The sequence below is a fragment of the Podospora pseudoanserina genome, chromosome 1 (genome assembly GCF_035222485.1).
Source record: "Podospora pseudoanserina strain CBS 124.78 chromosome 1, whole genome shotgun sequence".
NCBI classification, from domain to species: domain Eukaryota; kingdom Fungi; phylum Ascomycota; class Sordariomycetes; order Sordariales; family Podosporaceae; genus Podospora; species Podospora pseudoanserina.
This window is the reverse complement of record NC_085920.1, coordinates 5852314-5870620: the sequence shown is the minus strand read 5'-3', so window position 1 is coordinate 5870620 and position 18307 is coordinate 5852314. Positions and strand designations below refer to the sequence as shown.

At 53.2% G+C, this 18307-nt stretch overlaps 9 protein-coding genes across 9 annotated transcripts; 5 read left to right on the top strand and 4 right to left on the bottom strand.

Annotated features, from left to right (window-relative positions):
• Positions 1-159: 159 nt before the first annotated feature.
• Positions 160-1582, top strand: QC764_116670 (uncharacterized protein; the record flags this gene model as incomplete). Its single annotated transcript, XM_062942921.1, has 3 exons — positions 160-172; positions 210-1324; positions 1385-1582. The coding sequence occupies 3 exons, from the start codon at positions 160-162 to the stop codon at positions 1580-1582; spliced, it is 1326 nt and encodes a 441-aa protein (XP_062805964.1).
• Positions 1583-1947: 365 nt separating this feature from the next.
• QC764_116660 (uncharacterized protein) lies at positions 1948-3379 on the top strand (the record flags this gene model as incomplete). Its single annotated transcript, XM_062942920.1, has 3 exons — positions 1948-2140; positions 2205-2853; positions 2929-3379. The coding sequence occupies 3 exons, from the start codon at positions 1948-1950 to the stop codon at positions 3377-3379; spliced, it is 1293 nt and encodes a 430-aa protein (XP_062805963.1).
• Positions 3380-3934: 555 nt separating this feature from the next.
• On the top strand, positions 3935-4827 carry RPS15 (ribosomal protein S15; the record flags this gene model as incomplete). Its single annotated transcript, XM_062942919.1, has 4 exons — positions 3935-3949; positions 4079-4155; positions 4343-4639; positions 4699-4827. 4 exons carry the CDS (start codon positions 3935-3937, stop codon positions 4766-4768), a joined length of 459 nt encoding a protein of 152 aa, XP_062805962.1. The 3' UTR covers positions 4769-4827.
• A 1104-nt stretch (positions 4828-5931) lies between these two features.
• QC764_116640 (uncharacterized protein) lies at positions 5932-7314 on the bottom strand (the record flags this gene model as incomplete). Its single annotated transcript, XM_062942918.1, has 2 exons — positions 5932-7116; positions 7258-7314. The coding sequence occupies 2 exons, from the start codon at positions 7312-7314 to the stop codon at positions 5932-5934; spliced, it is 1242 nt and encodes a 413-aa protein (XP_062805961.1).
• A 305-nt stretch (positions 7315-7619) lies between these two features.
• QC764_116630 (uncharacterized protein) lies at positions 7620-8942 on the bottom strand. The gene is made up of 3 exons (XM_062942917.1): positions 8556-8942; positions 8217-8458; positions 7620-7866 (listed from the first exon to the last, which is right to left on the bottom strand). The coding sequence occupies exons 1-3, from the start codon at positions 8688-8690 to the stop codon at positions 7725-7727; spliced, it is 519 nt and encodes a 172-aa protein (XP_062805960.1). The 5' UTR covers positions 8691-8942; the 3' UTR covers positions 7620-7724.
• A 222-nt stretch (positions 8943-9164) lies between these two features.
• QC764_116620 (uncharacterized protein) lies at positions 9165-10698 on the top strand (the record flags this gene model as incomplete). The annotated part of the gene is made up of 1 exon (XM_062942916.1): positions 9165-10698. Exon 1 carries the CDS (start codon positions 9415-9417, stop codon positions 10696-10698), a length of 1284 nt encoding a protein of 427 aa, XP_062805959.1. The 5' UTR covers positions 9165-9414.
• A 922-nt stretch (positions 10699-11620) lies between these two features.
• Positions 11621-14446, bottom strand: QC764_116610 (uncharacterized protein; the record flags this gene model as incomplete). Its single annotated transcript, XM_062942915.1, has 1 exon — positions 11621-14446. The coding sequence occupies one exon, from the start codon at positions 14444-14446 to the stop codon at positions 11621-11623; it is 2826 nt and encodes a 941-aa protein (XP_062805958.1).
• A 768-nt stretch (positions 14447-15214) lies between these two features.
• RPP2B (60S acidic ribosomal protein P2) lies at positions 15215-16468 on the bottom strand. The gene is made up of 4 exons (XM_062942914.1): positions 15950-16468; positions 15715-15883; positions 15524-15653; positions 15215-15467 (listed from the first exon to the last, which is right to left on the bottom strand). Exons 2-4 carry the CDS (start codon positions 15871-15873, stop codon positions 15421-15423), a joined length of 336 nt encoding a protein of 111 aa, XP_062805957.1. The 5' UTR covers positions 15874-15883; positions 15950-16468; the 3' UTR covers positions 15215-15420.
• QC764_116590 (uncharacterized protein) lies at positions 16296-18097 on the top strand. The gene is made up of 2 exons (XM_062942913.1): positions 16296-16692; positions 16756-18097. The coding sequence occupies exons 1-2, from the start codon at positions 16687-16689 to the stop codon at positions 17884-17886; spliced, it is 1137 nt and encodes a 378-aa protein (XP_062805956.1). The 5' UTR covers positions 16296-16686; the 3' UTR covers positions 17887-18097.
• Positions 18098-18307: the final 210 nt, after the last annotated feature.

The following is an 18307-nucleotide window of genomic DNA, read 5'->3' as shown; positions in this document are numbered from 1 at the left end:
TAACGAGAGAGGTCGGAAGGGGGACGGACGTTTATCCCGTCAAGCAGGGAAACGCAACCAAGCAGATAAATACCAAGCGAGACCCAGAATTTGTTAATCACTGTCGTAGCCTTACTTTTATCACACGCTATCCTCACTTTTTTTTTTCCCTCATGACAAATGGCAGTTATGAGTTTTGCATTGCGACTGTGACATTTTGAACATTACAGTTTATCTGCTTTGGTTTCGACTTGCTCGGATCCCGCAAGTATCACCACCACAACCATTATCACCACACACCTACCATCACCACCCACCTACTTCCACCACCCACCAACCATCAACACCCGGCCACCACCACAATGACAGCCCCCAAAACCCACCCCTCCATCGTCCTCCCCTCCCCTTTGCGCCCCCAACCCTCCTCCAAACCCCCACCCACGCCCCCAACCCAAACGAAGCCCTCATCAAAGTAACCTGGACCTGCTCCACCCCGCTCGACCTTCACCGCGCCGCAGGCAACCTCGCCATCCCCTCCTTCCCCTTCCACCTCGGCACCGCCTTCGCAGGTACAATCGTCACCCTCTGGCTCAGCCCCAGCCTCTCCTCCTCCTCGGGTCTGAACATCAACCACGAGCTCCACGAGACCCTCAAAGAAGGCGACAGAGTTTTTGGGTTCGTCTCCGACGGCAATCCGAGGGAGGCCGGCTTCCAGACGTACGTCACAGTCCCGGTGCACAAGATCTCCAAGCTACCCCAAGGGATAGTAGGCTGGGGGTTGAGGGAGGCGGTTACGGTGCCTGCGAATCTGGTTACGGCTTTTCATTGTCTGAGTGCCGATTTGGGGATACGGCTGCCTTGGCCGAAGCCGAGGGGGTTTAAAGGTGGGGAGGGGAAAAAGGTGCTGGTGTGGGGAGGGGGCAGTTCGGTTGGGTTGTATGTGATACAGGTGCTCAAGCATTGGGGGTATGATCATGTTATTGCTGTTGCGAGCGGGAAGCATCATGGGGAGTTGAGGAGGCTAGGGGCGAGGGTATGTTTTGATTATAGGAATTCTGGGGTGGTGGGGGAGATTGGGAGGTATCTTGACCGAGAAGGGGGGCAAGGGGCGGGGCCGAGGATCCCGTATTTCGTTGATTGTATTGGGTCTAGGGATGGGACTTTGAAGCCGCTGAGCAAGATCGCAGAGAGAGGGAGTAAAGTGGCGGTTATGTTGCCTGTGATTGAGGTTCCTGCTGCAGAGGGGAGGAGGCCGGTGTTTGCGGCGGATGAAAAGCATGTGGAGGGGGTGGTGTGGCAAGAAGGGGTTGAGGTCATGGGGGTGAGGACGTTGAATTACGAGGAGGTGAGTTATCTTGAACCGGGAAGGAGAGTGTGACAATGATGACTGATATATCTTGAACAGAACGGCTTCTATCGAGACAAACTCCAGCCCGAGATCATTCCTGCCTTGCTGGCTCAAGGCGCTATCCAACCGAACAGGACCAGGATCGTCGAAGGTGCTACACTGCTGGAGAGGGCACAGAATGCCCTTCAGCTATTAAGGGACCAGGTCCCGTCTGGTGAACGGCTTGTATGGAAGGTGTCAGAGGACGAGCAATGATATGATGCTATAGGTGCTGTCAGTTTCCGAGTAGGAATAACGTCAGAAAGAACCACTTCCTAGCCAAGTACCAGGCCTTGAGTCCTTAATGTGACCGTAACGCCCGGAACGTCACGAGCCGAAGCCTAGACATGATTGGTGGCAAGACTCAACCCCAGATTCAAGCGCGCCATTCTCCGGCCTTCATTTGATGGGCAGCCGTAGTTTTGCTTAATTACTACTGGGAAGCCAGCTGCTGTTAGTTTCCAAAACGGCTCTTGTTTCCCATCCAAGAGAAACTGCCAGTGTGGGAGAGTACCGTCTGATGTAGATTGATTGGTGGGGTCTGTCATACTCGCTTCAGAGGCGGCCCTTTTTGTGTAGGCATGATACCCAGGCTGAACCGAAAAGGCAACTCACACACTCCTCCGCACTTTCAAAGACATAAGCTTGCAAATCATGTCTGCCAAGGCTTCCGATGCCGCCAAAAACGTTGGCTTACGGCTTCTAGAGTAACAAATCCGGGATGTGGACCTGGTTTCCAGCAATCACGAGAGATCGCTTTGATGCCTAGGCCGGGTGGCTGTTTCCTGGTCGATCATATAAAACCATGGTATGCCCGTATGGCGTTGACCAGGCCCAGGTACCTGGATCGGATCAGCAACTCCTCACATCCCGTTATCCACAATGCTTCTCCCATCGTTGTCAACTTTGCTTTTGGCTGGGCTTCCAGCTGTGAACGCCGCCATCACCTACAAAGGTGTGGACTGGTCTTCTCTTCTTATTGAGGAGCGGGCCGGCATGTCGTTCAAGGATGTCAACGGCAACACCAAGCCCCTCGAAAGAATCCTGGTTGAGAATGGCGTGAATACTGTTCGGCAGCGTGTCTGGGTCAACCCCAGCAACGGCGAGTACAACATGGATTACAACATCCAGCTTGCGAGAAGGGCGAAAGCTGTTGGGCTCGGTGTGTACATCGACTTCCATTACAGCGACACTTGGGCCGACCCGGGCAAGCAGGGTATCCCCTCCGGATGGCCGACTGACATCGACAATCTTTCCTGGAAGCTGTACAACTACACCCTGGAATCTTGCAACAGATTCCAAGATGCCGGCATTCAGCCAACCATCATCTCCATCGGCAATGAGATCACACCTGGCTTGCTGTGGCCGACAGGAAGAACCAACAACTGGGGAAACATCGCACGCCTGCTGCGTAGCGCCGCCTGGGGTATCAAAGACTCGAGGCTTAGCCCCAAGCCAAAGATCATGATCCATCTCGACAATGGATGGTAAGAACCCTTGATCCAGGATTTTCTTTGTTCGCTTTAGAACGGGAAAACATGTGCTAATGAAGGTTAACACAGGAACTGGAATACTCAAAACAACTGGTACACAAACGTCCTCAGACAAGGAACTTTTGAGGCATCGGACTACGACATCATGGGAGTGTCTTTTTATCCATTCTACTCCGAGGCGGCTTCACTCAGCGCGCTCAAGACCAGTTTGACCAACATGGCCAACACTTGGGGCAAGGAGATTCAGGTCGTCGAGACCAACTGGCCTGTTCAGTGCCCGAATCCAAGATATCAGTTCCCCGCCGATGTCCGAAGCATTCCGTTTTCCGAGGCTGGGCAGGTGCAGTATGTGACAAAGGTGGCAGACGTTGTTCGGTCCGTCAATCGGGGCAATGGATTGTTCTACTGGGAGCCAGCTTGGTTGAACAATGCCGCCTTGGGATCGTCTTGTCCAGAGAACACCATGTTTGCGTGGGGTGGAAGGGCGCGCTCTAGTATTTCTGTTTTCCAGCGCATCTAGAGAGCGGCTTGGTCGAAGCTAGGCTGTTGATGTGAAAGTTGCAAAATACAATCCTATCAACTCGAACTTGGTGTAAGAGCTCTAATTCGAGAGAAAATCATGGTCTTTGAAAGAAGCAAGCCCATGGTCGTGAAATTGCTGTGAGGTTTTGAAAGAGAGTTGGAGAAAATAAATGTCGAAAGCATGACCACTTGGAAGGGAATCCCAAAACCTAATATGACGTACGGATACTGCGAGAGTCGCGACGAACGCGTTTGGCAGTGAACTGAGTGGAAGTGCTGCAGGTGGGGGCGGGAAGAATTGAGGCCCCATCAGCCACAGCACGAGCCACAAGAGCAGCGCAGCCACCGACCAACCGAACGCGGGGCTTGTGAGGGCACTGAGCCCTACGAATTTTGTGAGTGGGTCCGAAAGAACCAGCGCTGACCACTCACCAAGGCCTACTGCGCTCACCCAAGTCAAATCCACCTCCAGAATCGCGACTGTCTGAATTTCGCTCTTCGATACCAGCACTATCGAACCGAGCGAGATCGTGATCACTCGACAACCGACAACATGGCTGACGAATACGTATGTCCAACCTCTCTCTGTCGCTGTTGATTGATGGACGACGCCATATCCTTAACGGGCTCTTCAAAAAAACGACGATGGCGACTGCTTCATGTGGGAGGGAACGATGGCTGACATGACATGCAACAGAACGCCGAGGAGGCCGCTGAGCTCAAGAAGAAGAGAACCTTCCGCAAGTTCTCTTACCGCGGTGTCGATCTCGATGCGTAGGTGCCCTTGATCCGATTACTTTTTCGCCCACACTACCCCACGACAAAATCCGACAATGCTCAAATGAGAAGGACGATGTTTTGGGAATGGGGAAATGAGCATATGATGGCGAATGCTTGGGAAATTGAGGGATGGTTATATTTGATGGGCCAGAACAAAGCGCTGACCTGCTATCTGCAACAGTCTCCTTGACCTGACCTCCGACGAGCTCCGCGATGTCGTCCACGCTCGTGCCCGCAGAAAGATCAACCGTGGTCTTAAGCGCCGCCCCATGGGCCTCATCAAGAAGCTCCGCAAGGCCAAGCAGGAGGCTAAGCCCAACGAGAAGCCCGATCTCGTCAAGACTCACCTCCGTGACATGATTGTCGTTCCCGAGATGATCGGCAGCGTCGTCGGTATCTACTCCGGCAAGGAGTTCAACCAGGTGGAGATCAAGCCTGAGATGGTTGGCCACTACCTTGGCGAGTTCTCTATCTCATAGTAAGGCTCGCCCCTCCGACTTGGTATCTGCAAGAGTCAAATGGCTGACCCCCCCCTAGCAAGCCCGTCAAGCACGGTAGACCAGGTATCGGTGCTACCCACTCTTCTCGTTTCATTCCCCTCAAGTAAGGGCTGGGATATTGGTGGTTCTTGCATTCAGTCTCTCATGGGTTCGGCGAAACGGGACAACGATCTGCTTACGGGCATGATGCGCTATGCGTGCGGTGCCTGGGCTATCTTGGTTTTAGGGAAAAGATAGTACACAAAAGAGCAATTCGAGTGCTGGTTCCGACAACAACAAACGCACAACGCTTGATGGTGCACTCTGAAGTGATGAACAGAGAGCTCCTGGAGGGACCTCTTCATGATGATTCATGCCAACAAAAAAGGGACAGACGTCTAGGCCGTAGTTATCAGTCTGAAATTAGACCAATAACACATTCCTGATTCGAGCAATTCATGATGCCAGCATTTGTGTGTATTGTATCCCGGCTCTGTTTGCCTTCTTGATGCGTTTTGCTAACACGAGCGCAACGAACGTCTTCCTTGTCGCCTTAAGTCACCTAGACTGCTATTCTTGTTGTCAAAGGGCCCAGAAGATAGGGGATGGTTCTGCTAGCTCCTCTGATCTACACCATTTTGACTGCCCTCTTGGCTCTCCCTCGAGGTACATGACTTGTGCCCTGTGTACAAACATGCCGAATCATTATCCAAGATTGACCTTCAGGAGAGATGGTGAACTCCCCTCCCTTTGGAATGATGGAATTTGATAGCAAGCTTTCAATCATATCAAAGCATCAATGATCAACTCTCTTCCGAAAGATCTAGTCTAACCACATCCACTTCCCGTGGATCTTGTCTTTTTCAAGGTTAATACCAGCAAATAGTTGTCGTCCACAACATGGTAGATAGCTCCCCCGCAATCAGAAACAGCCATCGCCCCTGAAACTGGCCACGACCCGTCCAGAACAATTCACGAGTGTGAAATCGCTGATATTCAGTGCTGTCAACATATTATATCCCTTCCAACTCTTCCAGAGCCAACTACCAATATCAAACGCTTTGCATTATCCTCTCCAGAACCTGGTGACTCTATCTAACCCCGCCATGGAACTCTGAACCACAACCCCAACAAATCCGCTATTTTGAACAATACCAGCTTAACCCTGATCCCAGTCTTCTTCACGCCATAGACTACCTCACAGGTTGAAATGCGTCTGATCCGCATTCCTCATCTTCCACCAAAAGCACACCCCTCTGACCCAACGACCAAATTTTTTGCCATTTGCTATTCACAAATAACAGCAAGACCTGCCCGTCCCAGCACGGCACGTCGCACAACGACAAGAAAACCCTTGCTTCTTCTTTCCATAGTCCCACGTGAGCTCCTCCCCAGCCTTGATATCCCTCGTAGCCTTCACAGCAATGTGATGCGGTAGTACAAACTTTGCGAGCTGCCCTGGGCCAATGCGCCACTCGCAGTTGGGTCCTCGCTGCCGTTGGTTGAGGGAATTCGAACCCGACGCATTGTCTTCTTCTTCCTCGCCGTCGTCAGGGTCAGAGTGTTCGCTGAAGTCCTTGGTGCCAGTGGACCCTTGTGCCGTCCTGGGGGCTGGGGTGATGGCGTCTGGATCGTCGGCATTGTTTTTGCTGCCGCTGCCGATGGCAGTATTGTTGTTACTGGTACCCGCCTTGCCACCGGTGCTGGGACTTTTGCTGCTGCTGGCCGTGTTGTCTGCATTTTCACTCTCCTTCTTCAAATTTGCGAGGAAGTTTGCGAGGCGGAGCTCTGGGGCCTCTCGGGCAACAACGGGCGAATCCTCAGCTGCTGTCCTCCTCTTGAGTACCCGTCTGGCCCCGGGGGGTTGACAGGAATGGTTGACCAAACTTGCCAGGAGATATATCGTGGCAGGCCGCGTCGTCGCGGGATGTGGGTTCTGGTTTCCCTCTATCTCGGCCTGGAAGGCATGACTCCGGAAAAAGTCGGCTGCGATCTTCACTCTGTCCTCGACAGATGCCTTGGAGCCACCGCCTCGAGCCACAACTCCTTCCCTGATGCGCTTGATATACTTGTCATACTTCTCCCACAACTCATTTGGAGGCCAAGCCAGTTGTCCATGTACAAGTCTTGTCCCCAAAAGTGGATTCAAATCGGCACCTGTAAGTTCCTGGGAGGTAGGCAATGTCTTGCCAAGCTCCGCGGCCAGTTTAGGGAAGGCAAACCGCATTTGGGAGGCGTCAGCCAACGACAACGCAGTGACAAGATCTAGCATCTGCCCTGGTCCATGGTGCTCATCGTTCAACTCACGTAGCTCGCAGAAGTCTGTTGGGTCAATCAAAGGGGCCTCGTGGAAGATGAAATCCCCCTTGCTGAAGTCACGGGCAGCGAAGACGCCATAGCCAATGTCCGGGTCAATCAAGTCGACGTAAATTGCGGGTGTGTCACTGGGTGGACGAGACTCTTGAGCTTTTGTGATCTATGGAGCCATAGCAAGCGTGTTAGCAAGGCCAAAAAATGGATTCACTACTGTGTTCTTGGCATTGGCGGTTGTCTTGTGAACTGGGGTGTTTCAAGGAAGGGGGGGAAGATAGAGCGAGGGAAAGAACAAACGACGTGCCTTGGCTGATTTGCGGGCATCAATTGAGCCCCTTGCGTTGGTGGCAACCGACCCCATGGTGATAGGGTACAAAAGTAATGTCAGCTAAGAAAGTTGTCGTCCAAAAAGGGTGCCAGTTCCAATGGCTGAGTGGAAAATGTTATCGGTAATGTGTGCATGTGCTTGAGCTTCGCGCGTAGGCAGCGAAACAGAAAACCCCAACGGCCCGTGAGAGAGATGATGGTACACGACTCTGTCAAAAGAAGGAGCGCTTGTGCAAGTGAAGAAGCAACGGAGTGGCAGAAGGAAGAAGGAACACGGTGGTGTATCGAGAAAAGGTTAAGGAAGCGACGTTGTGTTGTGGTTGACCAATGCCGCTCGGATTCTACCTATGTACATGTGCCACAACATCCCAAAGTGGGTAATGTATCTTGGTATGATGAACGCGCGAGGAAATAACGATGTAGGACCTTCTTCAAACGAAGTAGCTACTGCTGGGCGGCCGCCGCAAGCTTCTTGGCCTTGCGCTCCTCCTCCTTGAGATGCTGCTGCTGGTAATGGGCAACCACCTTGTCAATGTTCACGTAGTGTCCAGCCGGAACGTTAAAGGGGGAACCGGTGTTGAAGACCCTGTCACGTGTCAGTATGCATGCAGTGCACCAATAGCAGTCTAAGGGCTTGAGAGCACAACGCCTGTCTCATGGGCTCAGGCATTGGGAGAACGACTGCCCGCCCGGCTATCTCGGCCTGGTTGAGCACAAGAAGCCTCAGTTGAGGGTTTGGACAACCAGCAATTAGACCCAATTGAGGCCTCCTTGCCAAGACAGGAGCTGCCCAAGAGGGTCTCCTTGCAATATCCAGTTCAGACGCCAGTTGCGCGAGTAACTGTCCTCGAAATATGCAACGGTGCTCCAGCAAGGCAGAACGCTGCTCTCTCAAGACCTCTTCATACTGTAGGGATAGGAAAGTCCAAAACGTACTCGGGAAATCTCAAATCGTGGGTTCTGTTGCGCGGGGCGTTGAGAAGGAGATGTCTGTCTGCGGCGGCTTGCTCGACAGCAGCAGCGAGCAGATCGTTTCGTGTCTCCCAAGTCTGGTGGAGGTCCGCCCATTCCTTCAACCACCTGCTGAATGTCGACAGCTCGCCGTCTGTGCCGGGGCGAGAGGCCTTGTAAACAACCCAGGTACCAGCGAGGGTAGCGGCCGAGAGATAGAAGCCAGTCTATTCCAACAAGTCAGCGCCGGCTCGTAACACATGTCCTCTACTTTCTGATGGTCCCAAGCGACATCATGACCGAATTGGCCATGGGTAAACGTACTCCAAGCTTCTCCTCGACCGTGTGCTCGTGGTGGTGGTCGTGACCGTGGCTCGAGCCATAGCGTCTGGTGTTGCGAACAGTCTGCGGCCGGGCTTGCCGGGCGAGCAGAGCCGCTCTCTGTCTGATAGCCGACATGGTGGTGGTTGTCGTCGTCGTCACTTGTGGGATCGGGCGGTCGGTTTGCGCGTGGAGCTGGGTTCTTGATCCGTAGAGCTCAGGGGACCCACCTTGGTCCTCCGCAGCCCCGCTCTTGTTTGCTTTGCTCCCGGGAAAAAAGTCAAAACCGCAATCGGGAGTTGGACGAGCCCGGAAACTCAAATATCGAAGCTATAGGGTTTCCAAACAATCGAGTCGCTTGGAAAGATGTTGGTGAGTGACAATTTCCCAATGACCTTGCGTTCACCAAGCATGCATCCCGCTCTTGGCATCCACAGGTTGCGAAAGCTGCACGTGACTTTGATGTCAGAGCTCTCTTTTGTGGCGTTGGTCTTCCCGCAAGGCTGAAGGCTGCGGCCAACGGTGGGGTGTGTCAGCAAGCGCCTACCCAATCAGCATTTGCCCCGTAAAGTATACACCCAGCCCTCGATTACAATGTGTTCGCTTTGCCCCTTTTGGGGAGGTATTTCAAGGAGGCAAAGTTGAAGACAATAGCCAATCTGTCCTTTCTTTTACCTTCTAATTGAGTCATTTGGCTTTGAGCAGGTGTGAGACCTGCAATAAGAGGACAAGTTTGCGTCTGTTCAAGAATTTAGATTCATCTCATCAGTTGACGGCTTCAACTCACCACCATCTACATCACTTCAGCCAGCTCCGCTGACTAAAGCGCCCTTCCCTCAGCCTGGGCGTCACACTCAACAAGATGGCTCAAACCCGGTTAAAGATGCTTCCCATCAGCCTTCTTAGCCTCTTAGGCCTCATGGTTTTAGGCACAACAGCATCAGAGGAACCGCCATCAACGTCGCCAACTGCGGAGGTGGAACTCATATGCCACACAACTGATCCAGCTGAATGCTATCCCAAAATATTCCAGCCAACCCACGAGTTCCAGATCGTTCACCCCGATCAGGATCTTCCTTTAGGTCTTCACGTCAGGCTCGACATCAACACCGGCCAAAAGGAAGCCAAAATCAACATCCCAGATGAGGAGGTTGACCCATCACTAGTCGGCCTTCCAGTAGACTCCTCCATAGTCACCGTCGACACCCCTGATTCAGAACCAGAACCAGCACAAAGGCCCAGAAAACTTCCCAAAAACGCCCCGAAATACGATCCAGACGGCAAGATCAAGGAACCACCCAAAAGCAATCCTCACGCTGGAAACGACGCGGCCGCCTTTTTCGAGTCTCTGACCTATCTTAAGAAGGGCCTGGACATCGACTCAGCTCTGGAAAGCCTCTCTGACGTCTCCCATGACATCTACTACGGCCTCAAAATAGCAGAAGACTACGACACCATCGCCAACCTCTTCTGCCTAGCCAACACCCCCGCCTTGTTTACCGCTTCTCCATCACCCGAGACTCTCTCTCGCGCCAGAGTGGCCGCACTTACCTTGTCATCAGTCACGCAAAACAACCCCAAAGCCCTCTCCGAAATCGAAACTCACTGGCCCAAACTCCTTGCCTCTTCTTGCTCAGACGAGCCGCTTTCCACCCTGATCTGGCGGCTCATTCCCTCCTCTGGGCAACCCGACCCAGCGGTATCCAAAGCTCGCATTTCCTCCATTTCTGGCCTGTTGAAATCATCCAAAATCCGGTCTCATTTCCTCTCCAACAACGGCATGGAGCAGATCCTTCAAATTATGAACCTCCAGGACCAAAACAATGGTGACTTTGAGCCAGCGGCCAGGAAAGCAGCCATCTTGGTTCTGGATAACTTCCTTGATGGCGACATGGGCGCCTCGCTCGGTGAGTGGCCCATTGGAACACAGCAAACAGATGTTGTCTGCGAGGGGAGACACAAAGAAGGCAAAGAGCCTGTGGAGAGGTGCTGGGATTGGCATGCGAGGTTGTGGGTCAAGGGAAACAAGAAGGACAAAGAGCATTGGAGTCATGAGCTGCTTAAGAAGGTGACCGAGCAGAGGAGGGTGAATAATAAGGGGGGCAAGAAGAAGAACGCCGCTCAAGGCGGGAAGGAGGAGCTGTAGATACTGTGATAGAGGAGGAAATCAGATACCCAGGTGGCGTAATCGGTGTAAGAGATGCTGATAGAGCAGGATATGTAAACTTATGCTTCATTATGTATGATATGTGTGGATCAGGAGGACGATTAACAGTATGTGTTTGGCTACACATGGTACATGTACGCCATTTGAGCACCAAAAGAGCTACTGTGTATGAATATGTTTATATGAAGCAAGGATCAACCAACCTCCTTTGGCAGTAAGTGCATCACGACTGTAGGCAGTCATCTTAGAAGCAAGTTCGACTTCACAGCATCTTCAAGTCTGTACAGCCCACCCAGCCCGAAAAGTTAAGAGTAGTAGAGTTAAAGTAGTTATTGATAGCAAAGAAATACTGCTCAAGTGGTATTATGTGCTCTTCTATCCAGAGCCAAACAGACCCGTCGACCCAATACTCAAACAACAATCGTCCCCCCGCAAAAAATATCCTAGCGCTGTATCCTTGCGTGTGTCGAGTGTGGTATAGTAAAAAGTAAGAAAAGAGGTAGCAAAGAGCTGAAACAATACACTACTCTTCCAGAAAGGGGTATCACACCCCTAAAAAACAAGTCCCCCTTCCAGAAACGACAGACTGCAAAGAAAAAGCTAAACGCCCAAACTTCCTTTCCTCCCAGCAGGTATCAAAGTATCCTTTTTGGTCGTCATAACATTCGTCAACATAAAGAAAACCCCAACTCCCATCACCCAACCCTTGCAACTCCTCGAACAATAATCCTCCTCTTCTTGCCCTGATTTGATGTCCAAAGACACCCTCCATCCAAGTCTCCTGTGCGCGCTCGTGCGCGTGTGCGTATATGTACGCCTTATCCAAACACACATAAAAATCCAACAATACACTCCCATGCCCTCCAACCTGTCTTTTGTTTTCAAAAACCCTCCCCCGGGGTTACCTCGAGGAATTACCACTGCTATTAGCACCGGTAACCACCCTTTTCACCCCAGCCCAATACCCCTGCGTGAGCATCCCACTCTTGATCTCTTCCGGCGTCGGCATTCTCTCCCCACACCTTTGCACCACACTCTGAATAATCCTCCCCAATAACTCCTCCGTAATAGGCAGCACCTTGCCCTGCTCAGCCATGGCATAAACACCAGGGTCAAACTCCTGGGGATACAAAAACGGGTCCGTATCCGCCAACAGCTCCTCACAAGTAGGCCTCTCCTTCTGCTCCCGGTTCAAGCACCTCCTCATCGTCCTAATCAGCGAAGGCGGCACCCGGCTCCCATCCTCCGTGACCTCAGGAAACTCAACCTGATACGCCCAATTGATAATCGCCTGACACCTCGACATCTGGTTCGCAATCTTGCCAAATGGCGGCAGACCATAAACCATTTGATATAAGATACACCCCAGTGACCAAACATCCGACGGCTTCCCCAGCTTCATAATCCTCGGAGTCCCCTTTTGGTGATGCTGCAGAGGCGGCGGGATCGAAAACTTGCCATTGTGCGCTGACGTAAAAGCATACTGGTTCGAGTCCATCAGCGACTCGGGCGACATGTAGTTCGGCGTCCCAATCTGCGTCTCCCTGTGCACGTTGACCGTCATCTCCGTCTGGATCGCGTTCGCAATCCCAAAGTCAATCAGCTTGAGCCTCCCCTGCACGAGCACAAAGTTGGCCGGTTTGAGATCCGAATGCACTACATCCTTGAGATGAACAGCCTGCACGCACTCGAGCATCTCCTTCCAGTAGTACCTGATGAAAACCGGATCCAACCTCGCCCCCTCCGTGGCGCTCTGTCGGGATTTCAGCAGAGTATTAAAATCGAGTTCGCCCACCTCCATAAGCACACTCAAAAGCTGCTTCTCCAGGTTCAACTCGTGATCAATCAGCTGAATCACCCTGTCAACGCCGTGCAGCCTTTTGAGCAGGTCAATCTCCCCCTTGAATCCTCTCACCGTGTTCTCATCGGCACTTTCAAGAGAGACACGCTTGAGGGCAAACATCTTGCCGTTCTCCGCAGAGACCCGGTACACCTTACCCGAACCGCCACGGCCTATACAGTCGATTCTGGTGTACGTCCTGCCGTTGACTCGGAGCATGACCTGCCTCTTCTTGCTAGCCTGTGTAGTAGTAGAAGCACCGGCGTTGGCTGTGGCAGCATCAAGCACTGACATTTTCGGAGGCGGTGGTGGTGCGGCGCGGCGGGGGGTGTTTTCGCTTTTCTGTGCCAGAACCTTGCGGTCAGGGGATGCTGCTCGTTGGGATGGTGGTGCGTTGGCTCTGATGTCGCTTACAAGTGGTTGGGTGGGCTTCGCCGGCTCTTTGGTGTCATCCAAAAGGGAGATCACCACTGGGTTTGGCTTTTGCGCCGCTGGGGCTTGGTTCTCCTTCCCAAGACTGGAAGGAACACGTGGTGGGGGTGTAGGAATCTTGAAGTCCAACTCGAGGTGGCTTCTTTCAAGCTCCCTGACCTCTGGCGGAGAAACGCTAGCCGAGGTCCCTCTGCGGACCGCAGCTCTTGAGGGATCCCTGGAGCTAACAGGGCTACCAGAAGCAGCAGCAAACTCGCGATAGTTGGAAGCCAAGAATGATGATTGTGGCTGCTCCATACCGAGGCCCATATACTGAGGCTGTTGGCTTTCAGGCTCCTGACCACTGCCAAAAGCATCACCCTCTCCATGATCTTGTCCATCCTCCTCACTCTGTCTCCTCCTTCCACGACGAGCCGGGCCACTGAGAAAGCTCCCGCCCATCTTCCCTATTCTCCCAATCCGCATAGAACTTTGAGGAGCAACAGCAACAGACCGTCCAACAGTCGCGGGTTCCTCACCCAACTCCTGATCATGATCGCTATATCCCCGGGAGCTCTTGGAGTGACCTGAAGAACTATCTGACCTCCCCTTGCTGCCAGATGACCCGACGGCAATGCGTACCGTCCTCACAGGCACAACTGGTGTGTTGATATCAGCAAGCTGCTGTTCAACCTCCTGCTGCTCAGGCTCAACGGGCACCGGAGCCTGAACTGACTTCTTCTCAACCACCTCGGCACTCTCCTGTCTCTTGCTCCGGCCAGTAGTACCAGACAATGACCTCCTCACACTCGACTCAAAGCTACCATTAAAGCTCGAGTTGAAAGCATTGTTCCCAGCACTGGTATTGCTCAATCGCACAACGCGCTTCCGTGGCTGAGGCGCAGGGCTCGTCTCCCTTGGGGGTGAAGATCTCCCCGTAACCCCACGCTGGACACTACTCGTCCTCGCCGTCCGTCTCGTCTGTCTCACCTCCCCCATAGCAGCCTCGCTATCCTCCACAGCGGCAGAAGCAGAAACACTAGCAGTCGACCTCCTCGTCACCCTCGAAGCAGGACGTTGTGGCGGTGAAGCAGCACGGCCAGAGACAACAGACTGCGCACCCCCCCTGGACACTCCCTCGGACGCACCATCATTAAGCAATGCCTTTGTCAAAGCGCTAAGCTTCATAGGTACCACCGGCTCTTCATCGTCGGAGCTGTCATGCAGCGCAGAAGTAATTGGTTGCTGGTTTGACTGAGGTTGAGAATGCGCCCTCGTCTCTCGCGAAGTTGTGCTAGAAAGAGATGCGCTGACAGCAGGGCTAGACTCGCTACGGCCGAGCTGCGACCTCGAAGATAGCGACGTCGAAGTCGGGCGGCGGAGCGCTTGTCTGGCGGATGTTCTACGTCCCAGAGCGTTGAGGTGACTCCCTCCGCCAACTGGCGTTGGTGATGCGGCGGTGGCCATGTCGTTCATGAATGGGCGACAATTGTTTACTTTTTTGGGCGGCCCCCCTTTCTATGGGGCAGCTGTTGTTGAAATGTTGTTTAGAATTTTGGTGGCTGGTTTTCGTCGGCTTCTGTCTGTCGTCGCTTCACACCGCGTGTGCTATCCGATACTTTCCACCACTGTTGATTTTGAGTAAAACACAATTGGCACAACTGGCGATAAGCTGGAAGTGTTGGTGATCGTGTCGATTAGGCCTACCGTTGTCGCGATGGCATCTTTACCGAGAATGGGACTTGCGACAAGAGTTGGCAGGTGGACAAGGGAAAGATGGGGTGACGCTGGGCTTTTGCCAATTCGAGGGAATATTTTGGCCTCTAGTGGAGCAGCCAATGACAACGCACCATCTCCTGGACCCGTTACCCAGCAACCGTAAAAAACTGGGCAGGCTAGCGCGTTCCGGGCATTGCCAAGGGCGTTTTCAGCGTGTCCCCTCCGCTTTCCATATGCAGGCAATTACCCAGCCACTTCATCATCCGCCTGCTTCGGTGCCTCAGGCAAGAATTGTCCACTCATTTCAACGTCCCAGGCCCACTTGCACATCCCACCATGGCTTCTGATAAGCGATTAATCGATAACAGGGAGAGCTGCTGTTGAGCTGAGAGCTTGCAAACATGCCCATGCCAGTCCCAATTGTGTTTCGATCAACATCACAGCGCTTCAAAGTCGCAATCAGAAGAGTCATGTCAATCGGAGTAAAAGAACAAATGTCACAAATCAAAAATGCAAAGAACATCATTGTCCGAAGAGAGCCTTGGTGCTTTTTATTGCCCCGCCTATATGCCGTTGTACGATGTCAGAAACCTGCCCGCGCAAATCCCAAAACTCCTGGTCCGCAGCCGAGGCCGATGGCCTGTAGATAACGCCGTAGACATCCGCATAAGTCGTTAAGGTTCTTCGGATTTGCCCAGCTCTTGTTCGGAAACGAAGACGATATGGCGCGCTTAGTCGAAGAGACCGAAGCCCATGTCGTCATCGGACTCCTCCTTCTCTGCGAGATTGTTAGCGAACTGTCCTTCCCGCAGCAGATATTGTCGCGGTACATACCCTCCTCCTTGGCCTCCTCAGGGGCAGCCTCAGCGGCACCACCGGCAGCGGCGGCACCACCAGCGGCGGCAGCGCCACCAGCACCGCCAGATGGGACGGAAGCGAGCTTGGAAGAACCCTCAGCGATGAGCTGTCGAGCAATGTTAGCAAAATTGTTTCCGCCACTTGCGACTTTGTGCGATCGGTCGTACCTCGTTGATGTCCTTGCCCTCGAGCTCAGAGATGAGCTTGTCGAGGCGGTCAGAGTCAGCCTCGATACCGACAGACTCGAGAACGGCCTTGACGTCGGCAGCGGAGGGGGTGGCCTTGCCACCGAGGGTGAGGAGGAGGTAAGCGGCGAGGTGCTTCATTTTGGCTGTTCTGTAGCGACTTGGTGATTAGTCCTCGGAGTCTCGAAACTGCGTCGGGTCTGAAAGGGAAACTCACTCTTTAGGAGAAGTAAAGAACAAGAGATGTCAATCAATTTTAACCGCTGGCTTGTGCGGAGAAAGACTCTTCTTAGTTCTGGGCGGTGTTGCTGTGTTCGGTGATAAAAGCTCCCGAGCCAAGGTGGAATATTTTACAATTTTGGTTCCTGTGCCCGCAAATTCCCACCCCACTAATCACCTGACTGCTTGCTGCTCTAGGGCATGGAGGTGCGTGCTCTTGCTGACGTAATGAATTGAGTCGGGCACGGCTTGGCAGGATCTCCGGAACCGGTGACACCTGACTCCGAGCTTCTCCCAGGTTCGTGTTACGACTTTGCAGTGGGTCTCTTGGTCATTCTTGGCTTGGAACTGTACCAGGACGAGCCAGGCCAGGCTGTTTGCCCGCAAGTTAAAAGCAGCCTGCGCTCCCAGCATTGAAGTCCCCATCGACCGCGCAGACTTCTTCCCTTTCTCTTTCCTACGACTCACACCGCTTCTGTTTCCGCTCCCAATCGCGGAGCCTAAAAATCGCAATTTCAGCCGCTTTCACCAGATTTACAGCACTCTAGCACTGGCGTTCCCCGCATAGCTGAGCGCTTGGCACAGCGACACAGCAAACGCTCAGTGGCAAGGCCCGTTTTGGCGTTTTCACTCGATGACTTCGCGCCAACAAATCGTATGAGGTTGGGGAGGGATCACGACAACTGCGAGATTTAGGGTTCGGCATCCCGCCCATACTGCTGTACTCGCGCGACGATGGGGGTACGTATTTTGTGCTGATTCCTCGGTCTCCGCACCCCTGATACTGATATCGATTGTGGTTAGATTGCGGACCTTCTTGGGGCCATCACTGGCGAGAAACCCAGCCCATCACCGACCTCAAACCCCACATCGCGACATAGCACGACGGCACCCAAACGAAAGGCCGAGGATGATTTGCGTAACACGCTCCCAAAGGCACAGCGCACTGAGACCACTGCAGATGGGCTATCGCGGCCCAACATCAGCTCCCCAAAACCAGCTTCCCGGCCGATAGATAAGTCCACAACCGCTTCCGGAAGCGCATACTCTGGGTCATCGCGACCACCAGTCAAATCGACGACTGCGTCAGCAACCAGACCAAGCACAGTTGTGACCAATGGCACCCGTCCAGGTGTCTCCTCCAATGGCAGCAAGCCTCTGCCATCGCGGCCTGTCGCTAACCGACCATCACCATCGGACTCGGGCCCCCCAAAGAAGCGGTCATTTGCAGAAATTATGGCGAGGGCACGTGAGAACCAGGAGGCACGGGAATCGCTTGGCAAGATCAGTCACAAGCCAGTGGAGAGGAACCTGACCATGAAGGAGCGCAAAGAGCTGAAGGCGGACCAGGCAAAGCAGGCCAAGGTCGCCGGCAGGAAAGGCTCTGCAGCCCCCCCTGCATCATCTCGAACAGCTCCAAAAAATGGAGTCGAGCGGAATCGTGTGTCTCCTGGAGCCTCGAGTGCCAAAGCGAAAGCAGCGGCCGAGGAGGAGAACAAGAAGATCAAGAAGGCTGCCTTGGCGACAACTGGTTATACCGGCACAGCACGACCCCGGCCAGGCGCTACCACCAAGCCAAAGGCTAGCAGCAGCGGCCCTGATCGTGACCCGCGAGACAAGGTACGCGAACGTCCCCGATATGGCGGCTCTCGCTCAAGATACGAGGAAGAGGACGACGACCTGGACGACTTTGTTGAGTATGATGAAGATGAAGACGACCCGTATGCCTATGGCCGTCGCGGTGGATATGACGACATGTCGGATGAGTCTGACATGGAGGCTGGTCTTTCCGACATTGAAGTCGAAGAGACGGCGGCTGAACGTCGTGCTCGCCTAGAGGACAAGCAGGAAGAAGAACGCGAGAAGCGGCTGAAGCGCGAGAAGGAAGAGCGAAAACGCAAGGCTCTAGAGGCCATGAGAGCCAGCCGGCGTTGATGATACTTTGGTTTTCATGTTTGGAGTTACGGTCTTGGGACCCAGGATAGAGGCTTCAGGGGCAGGCCGGTGCATAAGGGAACAACGGAAGACTGGATTTCTGGGATGTTTCAGCATGGCGCAGTGGTTGCAGCAACTGAGATACCGCATCAGCATTGGAGTTGGGTTTTTGTGTTCCTAGGTACTGCTCAAACATACTTGCATCGTAGCAAGCTCGAACTCGTAATAGAGTCGATGTGAGCGTTGTTATTACAAATCATGTTTTATTTCTGCATCTTCATTGTTCTCTGCTTGCTGTGTCGTCGTGGAATGTTGGTGCTCCACCCCACCTAGTATCTTCAGCCTGACATACATACATAGACTTTGTAAATATTGTGCTGATTAATATCACATATCATTTGTAGACTTGCATTCGGCTAAT

What these genes read in the sequence shown, in the direction of transcription:
- QC764_116630 (XM_062942917.1), bottom strand. Translation starts at nt 8,690, where the DNA reads ATGTCGGCTATCAGACAGAGAGCGGCTCTGCTCGCCCGGCAAGCCCGG. An exon ending in CGGTCGAGGAGAAGCTTGGA is followed by an intron (nt 8,459 to 8,555) that starts GTACGTTTACCC and finishes TTGTTGGAATAG; the next exon opens with ACTGGCTTCTATCTCTCGGC. An exon ending in CACGATTTGAGATTTCCCGA is followed by an intron (nt 7,867 to 8,216) that starts GTACGTTTTGGA and finishes GACACGTGACAG; the next exon opens with GGTCTTCAACACCGGTTCCC.
- RPP2B (XM_062942914.1), bottom strand. Translation starts at nt 15,873, where the DNA reads ATGAAGCACCTCGCCGCTTACCTCCTCCTCACCCTCGGTGGCAAGGCC. An exon ending in AGGGCAAGGACATCAACGAG is followed by an intron (nt 15,654 to 15,714) that starts GTACGACCGATC and finishes ATTGCTCGACAG; the next exon opens with CTCATCGCTGAGGGTTCTTC. An exon ending in TGAGGAGGCCAAGGAGGAGG is followed by an intron (nt 15,468 to 15,523) that starts GTATGTACCGCG and finishes ACAATCTCGCAG; the next exon opens with AGAAGGAGGAGTCCGATGAC.